At 41.5% G+C, this 12,568-nt stretch overlaps 1 protein-coding gene and 1 long non-coding RNA gene across 4 annotated transcripts in view; one reads left to right on the top strand and one right to left on the bottom strand.

Moving 5' to 3' along the window:
- Positions 1–12,568, bottom strand: part of LOC308188021 — a 107,614-nt gene that overhangs the window by 9,549 nt on the left and 85,497 nt on the right. The window lies entirely within an intron of this gene.
- LOC308188017 (uncharacterized protein) overlaps positions 1–12,568 on the top strand; it is a 625,739-nt gene that overhangs the window by 596,554 nt on the left and 16,617 nt on the right. The window contains exons 13-15 of one of the 3 annotated variants that reach the window (XM_080576577.1): positions 112–345; positions 643–797; positions 11,016–11,228. In XM_080576577.1, the coding sequence (XP_080432703.1) occupies positions 244–345; positions 643–797; positions 11,016–11,228 (470 nt within the window). In that variant the 5' untranslated portion in view covers positions 112–243. Of the gene's footprint in view, positions 1–111; positions 346–642 lie in introns of all 3 variants that reach the window. The other 2 variants (XR_013945068.1, XR_013945069.1) reach the window with 2 other exon arrangements.

The raw sequence follows: 12,568 nt of genomic DNA, 5'->3' as shown, positions 1-12,568 counted from the left end.
ATGACATTGATTTATGCATAACTGGATATAAAAGAGCAAAATAATATTGAGCTTTCAAATGTGAAGAAGTATCTTAAGAACAAACCACAGGTTTCTTGGACATTTTTACAGATTAACACTAGACGGGGCCCTTACATTTAACCCAGAGCAACATCTTCGAATCATATCAAAGGATGAGATCCACTTCCTCCAGCTTCAAATGTCCCGAAGAAAAGCATACAGCCTGGTCTCATCAATGCAAAGATGTGGACACTTTCAAAGGATAATTATTGCATGTATCTGAGACTCCTGTCAGAGAGTGGAATGAGGCAAGTGCCTTTTCTTGAAAGCGGGGATTCTGAAAAGGTAAGCTGGATGCCTATGTAGTTGCACTTCTAGTTCTTGATGGACTAATAGGGAGAAATGGTGCACCAACCAGAACATGGGTAAGGGCTGAGGGCTGCAACATCTCAGTTTTACTGGAGAGGTTGGAGGTGAGAGGACTGGAGAAGGGGGAAAGGGTGGGGCTAGGGACCCGTGAAGTGGGAAATGGGCTGGGAAACTAGGAGAGCTCGTATTATCAAGTGGTCCAGTAAAAAAAGGGATTGCCTCCCAGAGAAACTGAGCTGTGTGTATGAGCTGGTTTATACATTGTCTTTACAGGAACATGGGTGGCCCAGAGCTATCAAGAGCTGCCCTGAATGTTGGTCTGAGAGCACCCAGTCTAGACAGTCCCAGTGTGAGATCCCCTGGATCCCCTCTGCTCCTCTCTACAACAAAAGGAGAATAGGATGGGAAGATGCAGTGCTGGAAGCAAGGTACCTTATAGCTAAAACTGCAGAGCTTCAGGTCTTCAATCAAATGAGGACAGCCTCAGGAATGATGTTGTATATCAGTGGGGACAGGCCTGGTGTCCTGCTCTCAGTGGGTAAGAACAATTCTACCATGTTTTCACAAGTCCTTGAGAGGATATGGGTACTAGGTGATACGGATGGTATTCAGTGTGTAAGGCAAAAAATCTATCACAGGTATTTTCTTCTTGCTTGAATTTTGAGAGAGAATTCTAAGGATGTATCCTCCATTAATTATCCTATTTACCTTCAGAAAGTTTGCATTATCTGACTTCGTAGCCTTTTTTTCCTTCCTTTTTATGGTCCATACATAGGCAGTGAACATCTTTTGAAGGCAAAATCATCTTGGCAGTGTTATAAACATGGTTCTTGCTGGTGCAACACAAGAAAGCATCCCTTCTTCTGAGCTGTTGCATCAAGTTGATGGATTTTTGCTGTGGTATGAGTTAACCATTTTCTTTCTTTTGCAATTGAAATTGTTTGTAGCTCAAACTGTTAAACTACACAACAGCGCAGCATAAATGAACAGCTATATAGTGTGCTGGCAGAACAAAAGGATCTTTACTCATGTTGAAAGTATCAGAAGCAAAATTAAACTTCCCTACTTTGGGGGGGCTTGGTGGTCCAAGCCTGACTTAGTGTGTGTGTCAAAGCTGAGGGACATGGAAGATCTCCTCACCTCTTACTTACACTGTGCATCCCGACCATGTCCTGCCTGAAGATGTGTGTGTGTCAGCTGGCTGTGCAACATGAGTCTCGTACGTTCCGGTTTCCTGTGGAGGGGAGCTTTGGTGTGTGGATGGTCAGAGAGCCGTGATGCAGATATCTCCCCACCAGGATGCCCAGAGAAGCCAGACTGTCACAGTGCTGCCAAGTTAACTTGCACTGACTGTCAGGAAGAGCCATGTGTCTTACGTGTGCAGGGGCTGCACTTCCAAATTTCAGCTCCCATTCACAGCTTCTCTGCAGGTCTTCCACAGAAAATGCATCCACAGGCATCAAGTGAGAAATTAACATTGACATTTTGACTCAAAAATGATACCTCAGTCAGTATCGTTGGCCATTGCTCTAGACATTCATACGTAAGGAAACCTTTCCCACACAGACTCTGAGTGTGTGGCAGGACTTTTCATGTGGCACAGGAAAGTAGGTATCTAGCTAAGGTTTCTGGCTTAAGAGATTGGACATCTTTATAAGCTGTTTCTAGCCTCAGTCAAAATACATCCTCATACAGTTGACAGGTCTCTAGGTGGATGCCTGATTGATTTAGTTGGTGACTCGAAAGCAAATGGTTTTGATGACAATTTCTCTGTTTCTTAGCAGGCTAGAAAAGTTTGTTCAACCTAACCGAAAGGTTAAAAACAGTTTGGGTCAATGTTAAATTATTAGGAACCCAAATTTCACTGTAAAATCTCTAGAAGACGAAGATCTGCTTTCTTTCCTCCTGGTCTTTGCATTGATTACAGTGGCTTTCGATTAAGGTCCCAAATGAATTTTTTGTTAACACTAAGTGCATGCTGAGTAAGTACTTCCACAGCAAAAGGTTAAAGAGCTGGTAACTCAAAACATTGAAGCTCTTCTTTTTCTCTGAATCAAAAAGGAGCACCAGCTTCTTCAGGCAGCACTGCTGGATTTGAGCTGTGGTTTTGGGGAGTCTGGGTACAGAAGATGCAAACCTTCCCAGGCCGAACTGTTACATCTCCTATTCAACCACAATAAGCTGGTGCGTGTGTGTGTGCTTGAGTGTGTGTGTGTGCTTGAGTGTGTGCGTGTGCTTGAGTGTGTGCGTGTGTGCATGCTGTTTTCCTAAAGCAGGTTAATGCTAGCTGTGTCTCTGTCTGCCTAAAGGTGCTCACTATGGCAGCACATGCCAAGTAACTTTCAACCTGGCTCTTTTTAGTGCCAGTAGCAGTAGTGCTGCTGATGGACGCATCAGCTGGTGTGAATACCCTTAGCATCCAGCTTGGCTGTTGCAGCCAAACTCATGGTGCAAAGCCTTCAACATTTTCAGCCAGCTCAGGTTAAAGCTACACAAAAGTCAATTATTACTGCCAGTTGCAGTGTAGGTATATCCCAAAGTTTCCAAACATATGCCACCCTGTATTCTTAGTGCTCGTTCCATAACAGTAGTTCACTGTAAATGTGTAATGCTTCCCCTCCTCCCTTTTTATATAACCTGTTCTTCAGTTGTGCTAATCTCCAAAGACTCTGAATTTAAAGAGCAGCCTCATTGATTTACCACCTAGATCAAGGTAGAGGGAAAAAAAAAAAAAGTCTGGAAGCTAATGTAGATTAGATTGAACAGTTATGTGAGAAATGCACAAATAGTTAACATTAAAATGTGAAGAGCAAATTAATGGCATAATGTCAGAGTCACAGAGTCACTGGTGGTACAGCTAGAAAGGTTGAAAATAAATAAATCCTCACTGAATGTAGTCTGTTTCATTTTGGTCTTGCATGAGCCATGAAGCTTGCCTTTTTCAGAGATCTAAAAACCTCAGGCATGCTCACAATTATCACAAAGCACAACAGTACTATCCAGGCTGCGGAAGGGACTGGGTATCCCCAAAAGTCTTCCCTGTTCCTCTGATTATTTAGTACCTGCCAGCTACTTTCTTAAGCATTGGCGACTTTAGGATGGATAACCAGAGATGGGCTGTTTATCTGGGGAGACAGGGAAAGAGCAGGAGGGATTTGCCTACATACTCCTAACTTTTTTTCCACGATCTCAGCATTTGGGTGATATGGTATTTATAGACACTGCTTCAACCTTTATAGACACCGTTTCAACCGAAGGGAATGATAAAAGGAAAATAAAAACATAATTCATGAATCAAAGCTAGCCTACAACCAGCCTGCACAAGCATATGTCAAGAGCTGTGGCTGGGGGAGTGCAGAGCAGAACCTCAAGCAAAATGGCTCCTGCACCTACTGCTCCTGGTTAGGAAGCAAAGACAGATCAGAGAGCCCCTAAGTGCAAATGATATACGGCTTATTATGCCTCAATATAAGGATTGTTCAGGTCCATATTCACTTAGCCGTCAGTCTTTTCCAGCAGAAAAAAAAAATAAAATATATATAAATATATATATATATATACACACACATATTTTCTTGGCTTTGAAAGGGATGATTGCACCAGATTTCATCACAGTCCTTCTGTGGCTTTCTTTGAAGCTGAGCAGATAAACACTCTTATCAAGGTCTACAGAGGCTCTGTCTAAACTCTTTAGACGCATTTGTTCAAAATGAAAATGTGAGCTGGCAGCAAGCCAGGCTTCCCCTGTCTTCTTCCACTTTCTGTCTGCCCCCCAAGAGGTGCCATGGATGTGTACGTGCTGCAGATGGGCTTTTCCTCCTAGAAATTCGATCATCTCAAGAGCTGGGCTACTGTAGAAAGAGAGCCTGGGACTTCAGCTAATCTCAGGATGGTTTTACTTTTTATGGCTACTATATTTATTCAGAATTTACCTTTCCTTTCCTAATTGTGTGGCAACATAAGCCTGTATGTGCCAGGGGGTGTGCGTACATTGCCTTCAGAGGCAATTTGCACAGCTTCTGTTTGCTGTCATCTGCTTTACCTGTACAGCTAGGTATAAATTCCTGCTGCAGGTCTGCTCAATTACGGTGAAAGGGTCACTGAGCAGACAGAGGCAGGAAAAGTAGGCCATCAATAAAAATAATAAAAATACAGAACTTCTGATGCCCTCTGCAAATCAGTGACATTGTTCTTTTGGATGTCAAACGAGAACGTGTTCCTGTTTAGAAGATAAGCTTGGAGAACAGCTGAAAATCAAACAGAAATTTCTTAACTACCTTCTTGTCAGCTAAAAGCATCACCAGAGCTATTGTTACCAGCATATCTAGTAAGCTCTCTGCATGCAAATAGTGCATGATTTATTTCACAAACTTCCAGATAAACCCAGTGATCATTTGAATTGCCGTTAGTCTGAAGTATACTACAGAACTAGCAAGGGGAGTACTCAGGAAACAAAAACTCAGGAAAATATATGTGAAATGTAATCCTACATACTGAGTGCCGGCATCATCAGTACAGGAAATGAATAAGCTACAGATCTGGAATATCCCTTGGACCTAGGAGACAAGTTGTAGACAATTTTTCATTGAGCTAACCCCATAATCTAGACAAGCTTTCAAAATGCGTAGACACTGCTCTCCTTATCCTGGCAATACTGCCCACATTTTTTTCCTTGCTTCATGTTTATTATTGTGCTTAATTGACCAAAATGATTGACATATTTCTGCTTCAATACAAATTCTCCAGGGTCGAGGGTTGGGGCTTAGCAAGGGGATTAGAAATAGTCCTTACTTGATGATAATGGATTCCTGTCTAGTACAAAACAAGCAAGGATGAGAACAATGATATTGCTTTTTTTTCAATGAATTCGTTCATGTTTCACCTCTCCAGTCCCCCAAGTTAAATATGTTCTTTATATTTCCATTTTCCATGTGGCATTAAATCATGAGCACTTAATGTTTGCAGTGATGCAGTTTATAATCAGTGGATTCATTATTTAACGGAGGACCTATTTCTTTTTTCTTCTGCTCATATCTGGGAAACCATTTTTATATTAAATTGTTACTTTCTGAAGATGCAACTGACACGAGCACGTGGAACACAAAGCACAAAGCAGATGGGGTTGTCACCTGTGAAGAGATTGAGAACAAGTTTTATTTCCCTCAAGAAAGCCTCTGTCTGTGTGCCACTATCATGAAAATGTCCATTTTCTGGCTCAAAGCTTAAGCCAAGGGAGCCTGCTGCCAAGTGATTACCTGCCTGTTTTGGCATTCACTGCTTGCTTTCTGTCTCAGAGCCATACATTCCTGGAGATGGGACAGAAAGTTTGCAGACTGGGATTATGTAGGTGTGGTTGACAAAATCAACACAGTGGTGGTTCTTCAAATTTCCATTAATTCATCTTAGCAATTAGAGCTACACCACCATCTGAATTCTTAGAGAAAAACAGTTCCAATGGCACTTTGTGGTAAAGTTGTAGCACTAAATGGACAGATGGCAAAAGTCACCCTTGAGCTGAGGACAGATGAAAGACCTAACTCCACAGGACTTGAAATGTAGAACTGAACAAAACCAAAGATAATTGTACCAGGTACAATTACCAATAAATCTACTTTCCTTGTACTGAGTATGTTTCTCATGCCCACTGTAGGTGTACATAGGTTTAAGCATATGGAAATGAAGGTCTCCTGTTAAAAAGCTGCCACGAATCTTCTGAAATCTCACAGTGTCTTCAAGCTGTCTGTTCTTCATCAGTTTTATGAATCCTCCTCTTGAGTATCAACTTCAAATTAAATTCTTCTTGGTCATCTTGCATCTTCACACAACATGTGCCGAGCAGCAAGGTGCTCAGGGAAGCTTGCATTTATTTTTGTTTCATGGCACTTTCCTAGTGCAGAGACTTTAGATCACTTAGAATGCAGTTTGAAGACTTCAGTCCTTTTTCTCTGAAGTCCAGAGAGGTAAAGTCACCTACATGGAAGGGCTCTGCCCACTGCCCCTTCCCTTTGGTGCTTCTGTCTTGGCTGTCACAGAGCTCTCAGACAATAATCAGAGCCTCCAGCTACCTTGCTCTGCAGTGCAGACACCCAGCTACAGATAAAAGCTTTGACTTTTGCATTCAGAGCCTGAGGTGGTTATGCAGTAATAGTAGCTTTTTAGGAAAGGTAAGCTATAGATAGGCTGAGCCCTGTCCCCACTCCATGGGTGACCTGCAGCCTGAGAGCTCCGTGATATGAGCATCATCCCTGGGTGTTACCTGAAGGAGGAGGATTTGGCTGATGAAATCCAGAGCATTCCCTCCCTTTGCTGTAGTTTTGTTCTCTGCAGATTTTTGTCTGTGTTTTTTTTCTGTGTTGTCATGAAAATCAGTCACGGAGGCTACATTACAGAGACAGAACATTAGGGCAGCCGGACATTTAATCTGACTCAGGATGGCATATATTTGCTCTCTCTTCTTGTTTAAACTGTGCTGCATCACTTATGATGAATAGCTCTAATGGCCCATTTTCAAAAATCTGCAGATTAACTATACTGCTGGGTTTTGGTGTTCTAGGAAGGTAGGGTAAGGATTATTGGAACTTTAGAGAGTTAAAGAGATTAAGTGTAACTCACATTGAAGATATAATAGAGAGAGAAGAAACAATCAAACAAAAAAGTTAAAGGAAATTTATTGGAAAAAATGTTTTTTTTTTCATTTTATGAAGGGGGAGGACTTCAAAAGAATGCACCTTACAATTACAACTTTTACTTCTTATTGGCAGCAAGATTAGAAACTCTCAGGGAAACTCCTGTGACCTGAACTGTACAAAATACACCAGTAAATGTTACTAAAATGCCTCTCAGTTCTTGATCATTTTTAAATTTGTTTCTTGTGACTGAGCCTTTGTGTCACTTGATATGTCACACCTGACTTGCATTTAGTTTTGCTGTGGTCTGTATATTGATGTTGAAGTTGCAAGCAGGGGGAACAGAGGTAGAGATGAATGTGAACAGCCAGGAGTCCTAGCCTTTGAAATGACCCTCCCAAGAGTTTTAAGTGAAAACACATGTAGGTATTTAAAAACTGTAAATAAATCCTTCACAATTGTTCTAGAATTCTTACCGTTTTTGTTCAGCTTTGTTTCTAGCCAACAAACTGTCTACATTCTTAGTCTAAACATATCCCCCTTGTCTTTAATTTTTCATAATTAAATACACTTTCCATAGTGTGTAATCCAACTGGGGCAGGTCCACATGATTGTCTTTCTACGTCGTTGTAAATCGAGGCCCTCCCTGTAGAAATAGAGAAGAAATCTGCGAGTCTGCCCAAGCAAAACATGAAACAAAACAAGACCCAAAACAGATTTAAATGTCTCCACGTTTTGCCTATGACTTCTCAATCTCCACAGCACTTGACTGAAACAATAAACAAGGGTAGGCACTTTTGGTGCCTTCACTGTCGTTCTGCATGTGCCTGGAGAAGTGCATTGCTTGACGATCATGACTAGCCCTGTGGCCTTTAAAGCACAGCTTTCTGCATTTAGAGACAGGTGGTAGTGCTTAAATATCTTCCCAAAAAAGAACAGTGATCCTCATATTTAACTTCAGCATTTTCCATGTGATGTCAGCAGTGATGTGGCTTTCTTTTACCTCTTACTAGCAGCCTGCATATGTCAGAATTTCATAGTAGTCTGTGACAGAGACATCCAAATTACCAAGGCATTTCCTGTAACTCAGGAACAGATGAACAATGATTCTCCCAGGCTGAGGTTAAGGGGCAATAGGATGAGATATGTTGATTCATCTGCTGTAAAGATCTGACTTCGCTCATTGACCACTGCTATATTTGAATCTAAATAGAGTCCTGGATAAGGTTTGAAAATGTTGTATGGCAGAGATTCTTAAAATTTCCCAGTTGCCAAAGATAACTGGGATTTGTGGTTAGATAACTTCAGTATTTGTAATATTCAAGGTATTTCCTGTAGTAAGCACAGAAAAGCACAAACGAATGCTAAAAACTCTGAGATAGCTGTATCTGATTATCTCAAGTAAAATAGAGAAGTTTTCAAGGCCACTTCTCATTGTGCCTCTTTGCTTCTGTTTACCTAAACACAGAAGTATGAAAATAGAGATTAGCACTGAAAACAGAAAGAGAGGTTTGTGGCATTTCAGGTTTGACTGAAAGTAGGATCACTTCTGTCACCTTTGTCGTACGAAGACTGGCTGAGAGAGCTGGGCCTGTTTAGCCTGGAAAAGAGAAGACTGAGGGGAGACCTCATCAATGTGTATAAATACTTGAGGGGAGGGTGTCAAGAGGATGGAACCGGTCTCTTTTCAGTTGTGCCCAGTGACAGGATGAGGGACACCAGGCACAAACTGAAGCACAGGAGGTTCTGGCTGAATATGAGAGGGCACTTTACTGTGAGGTGACAGAGCACTGGAGCAGGTTGCCCAGAGAGGTTGTGGAGTCTCCTTCTCCGGAGATATTCAAAACCCACCTGGATGCCATCCTGCGAAATGTGCTTTAGGTGATCCTGCTCGGCTGGGGGGTTGGACTGGGTGGTCTTCAGAGGTCCCTTCCAATCTCAGCCATTCTGTGATTCTGTGATAATTTTTTTCAGATAGATTTCAGAATTGAGTGTTTATATTAATTTCAAAAGTCTCATTGGTTCAAAGAGGACCCTTATCTTGGATTTATTTATCTTCAGTTAAACAGATTCTTAATTTTGCTTTTAGACTTCTTAGTAGTTAGCTCACTCTCTTTTAAGCTTAATTTTTTTGCTGACCTAGAAGATAGTCTTGTGAGACAATGCATGTGAAGAGATCTGGGACCCATTCCCAGTAGTTACCCATTTCAGGTACTCCTTCTTCAAAATCACTACTACTTGCGGGTCCTTAATCCCCCCAAGAACAACACCACCAGTCAATACTCTGTGACTAGATACTGCTAAGAAAAAAAACAGGGGCATGCTTACAGGGGCATGCCACAAGGAACAAGGGGCTCTTCTCAGGAACTGGGTAGATTTAGGAGTGACAGATTCAAACTTGGCCAAAGCATGATGCTTCACCTCTTTCACTTCCCTAGGACAACCACAACAGCAGGTCTTCATGTATATTTGCTACATGCTTTGACAGAGCCTGCTGATCCCTGCTACATGCCTGAAGTACCCTTTGACCAATGTCATAGTCATTGAAGCATGTAAATATGGATCACGCAAACATACATCACTGGCCTTTAGAGATTATTTTATTACTCATTTCTTTTATCACTTTAACAGCTTGCTCTGTCTTGCCTTCTTTACCTTGATTCTTGGGTTTACACCTGCAGAGTTAAAGAGAGAAATTTTCCTGTTTCCATTTCTCAGCTGTTTGTCCTATCCCACTGTAACTTTACTGTGATTTAGGTTTTCTGCTGCTCTGCTTCTCCACAAGCTGCATGGCATACAGCTGCACAGCATATTTCTAATATTTATCAAGCATTTCTTCAGAGAGGATTTACCTTCTGAACTTTGGGTTACTTATATTCTTGCTTGTATCTCATACATATTTTATTGTTTTCTTGGGAAAAAAGGAAAAGCATCCATAATGTATAGTACAGTATACTGTGGATAAATATCCAGTATTATCAGGGATTAAATTATACAATGGTTTAAGTTTAATATAAAAAAGAACTTTTAACCAGAAAATTTACCATCCATCTTGATGTCACCATACAACTGCAGATGTTATGTTAGTCCTGTTAGCAACGCTAACAACCAGCAAAGTAGAGGTCATCTCTCTCTCACACTTTTCAGACTAAAGACCATATTTGAGGTATAGCTTATATTTGATGTCCCTGTTTGCCTTGTGCTTTTAAAATTTTCAGTGCAAACACAAGTTACAATAAGTGGTTTTCTCTACACGCAGCTCCCCTTTTTTACCCGAACATGCTGCTAAGAAACCAAACAGACACTCCTTGCTCCATGAAAGGTGAAAAGGCTGCTCAAGTAGCCTGTGGTTGTGTGAGAGCAAACAGAAATGACTCACCAGCTGGTGTGGGTGTGCTCTAAGCAAGAGGATGTAATCCCACTTTGACATCAGGTGACGGATTTGAGACAGCAGACCTTTCTAGATCCCCAGGTCATCTTACAAACTAGCAGGGTGGTTTCCACCCCTGGCTGTGCAGGTTAGGCAAGCACATGAGTGTGCTGAAACCCAGGTGGGGGGGCTGCTTAGATCCCAGCACTGATCTGGCTTCAGCGGCTCTTAAACTGAGCACAGCTTCCAATGTGGGAAATCCCCAGAGTGCTGAATGACAGAAATGGGAAGTTAATGGCAGAAGAAGGAACACTCTGTCTTGCTTCTCGTGTTTTGATTAAGTGCGTCTACTGTCAACGACATGATGCAGGGCAGGAGCCAGTATGCCATTCCTATAACCTAGTAAACAAAACTACATGAACCAGGTGATTTACTCAGCCACAATAGTCCTCTTGGCCACTGTAACTCTAGTTTTACCAGTGTAGGAAGAATGAGAGTAAAAAATCACGTCCTGCAATCAATATTTAACTTGATTTTCTGATCCAAAAGACAATAAGCAAAACCACAGCTGACGAGAGGGTGGAGAACAAACAGAAACAGAACTAATGGGCATGAATAGAATATTGTCTAGTCCATGTTTCTCTTGGCAGGTGTTGGGTGTTCCTGGTTTTCATTCTGGTGTACAAACAGAAAATACACCACCTCCAGCTCCATGGTTCTCCCATGCAGTGTCCTGATCCCATGAAGGCTGAGGTTCTTCAGGACAAATCATGGCCCTTTCAGTGCAGTATCAGTGGGGACTGCAGGTGGCTTCTCAGAGAAACGCAATGTCATGAGGCCATTCTTATAGACACAATGTTCAGGTCAGTATTAAAGAGCCTTTAAAGGGGGAGTCCTGAGGTCAACATTCAAGAAACTGGCTGTTGACGTTGACAGGCAGTACTTGCTTTCCATCCCAGGAGCAAAAGTGGAAAGGATAAAAATCACTGAGTGAAAAAAGAAAAAAAAAAAGGAAAAAAAAAAGAAAAAAAAAAAAGAAAAAAAAGAGAGAGAGAAATACGGCAGAAGAATGTAAAAAGAAAACAAAACCAACAACAAAAAAAAAAAGCAAACACAACCAGAGGGGCTCTGAGATCTATGGAGGGCCAAGAGAGAGAGAAAAAGAGAGAGAGAGAGCTTTCTTCATAGGAAAATTAATCCATCTCAAAGATTTACAAAAAAAAAATGTTTCATTTCAGAAAAATGACCCATAAATTCCAAAAGAATGACACAAGTTTTCTCTCCTTTTTGCTTCATTTACTAGATGTAGCTTGCTTTGTACTTTAATTTACCTGTATCTTGTCATTTCAAACCCAATTTACTGGATTAACCTTGTCGCTCAGCTAGCAAGGTTTAAGACAAAGATAAGCCCCAGAAAGGGATTTCCATGAAAAATAAGTCTTCTAGCTCCAGAGCCTCCCCCAGTTTGCACTTAGCCATGAAGACTCTATATCAGCTGACCTGGAGGACATACTGGCTTGATGCCTGGGTATAACTCATACGTTTCTGAGCACTGTCCAAAGGAGTCTGACAGCAAGCAAAACATATGGAAGCCTTTTCCTTCTTAACAGAGAGGCCTGAATACTGAAACAAGAGGCCCAGCAAACGCCAATACAGTACATCTTCAGGTCAGTGAGGAAAGTAAAGTAGACTGGTTATGTCTGGGAACAGCCATGGTAGCAGCAACATAAAGACTGAGCATCAGGAACTTTGTACACATGCAAAATTTTGCTGGTATCAGGCTGGTTTGTACACTTAAAAAGGCAATTTGATGAAATTAAGGTATCTGAGAGTCACTGCAAACTAATTTGAGCCTTGCTTGTGCTAGAAACATGGAAAAGGGTTTCACATGGTGAACTGAAGAGGCTTTGCCTAGATCTGTTGTGAGTTCTGGTGACTGTCAACTCAAAGCTGTAGCACAAACCAAAGTAAAATAGAATGGTCATTGAATAAATAGCTCTCACAAAGATCTGAAATAGGAATTCACTGTTGCAATGGTGCATGAGTTACATTTTTCAGCATGCAAACCATCCCTGAGCATCCTTGGGTACGAGTATTGTCAAATCTGGATGCAGTACCTTACAGATGCTGGTCTTGGAGAACCAATTTTATTGGCCTCTGTTCTGGCTGCAGATGGTCTTGTTAAGATGGTGTCTGTTTAAAA

The sequence above is a fragment of the Anser brachyrhynchus genome (assembly GCF_964034855.1).
Source record: "Anser brachyrhynchus genome assembly, chromosome: 1".
NCBI classification, from domain to species: domain Eukaryota; kingdom Metazoa; phylum Chordata; class Aves; order Anseriformes; family Anatidae; genus Anser; species Anser brachyrhynchus.
This window is presented reverse-complemented; position numbering and strand designations above follow the sequence as displayed.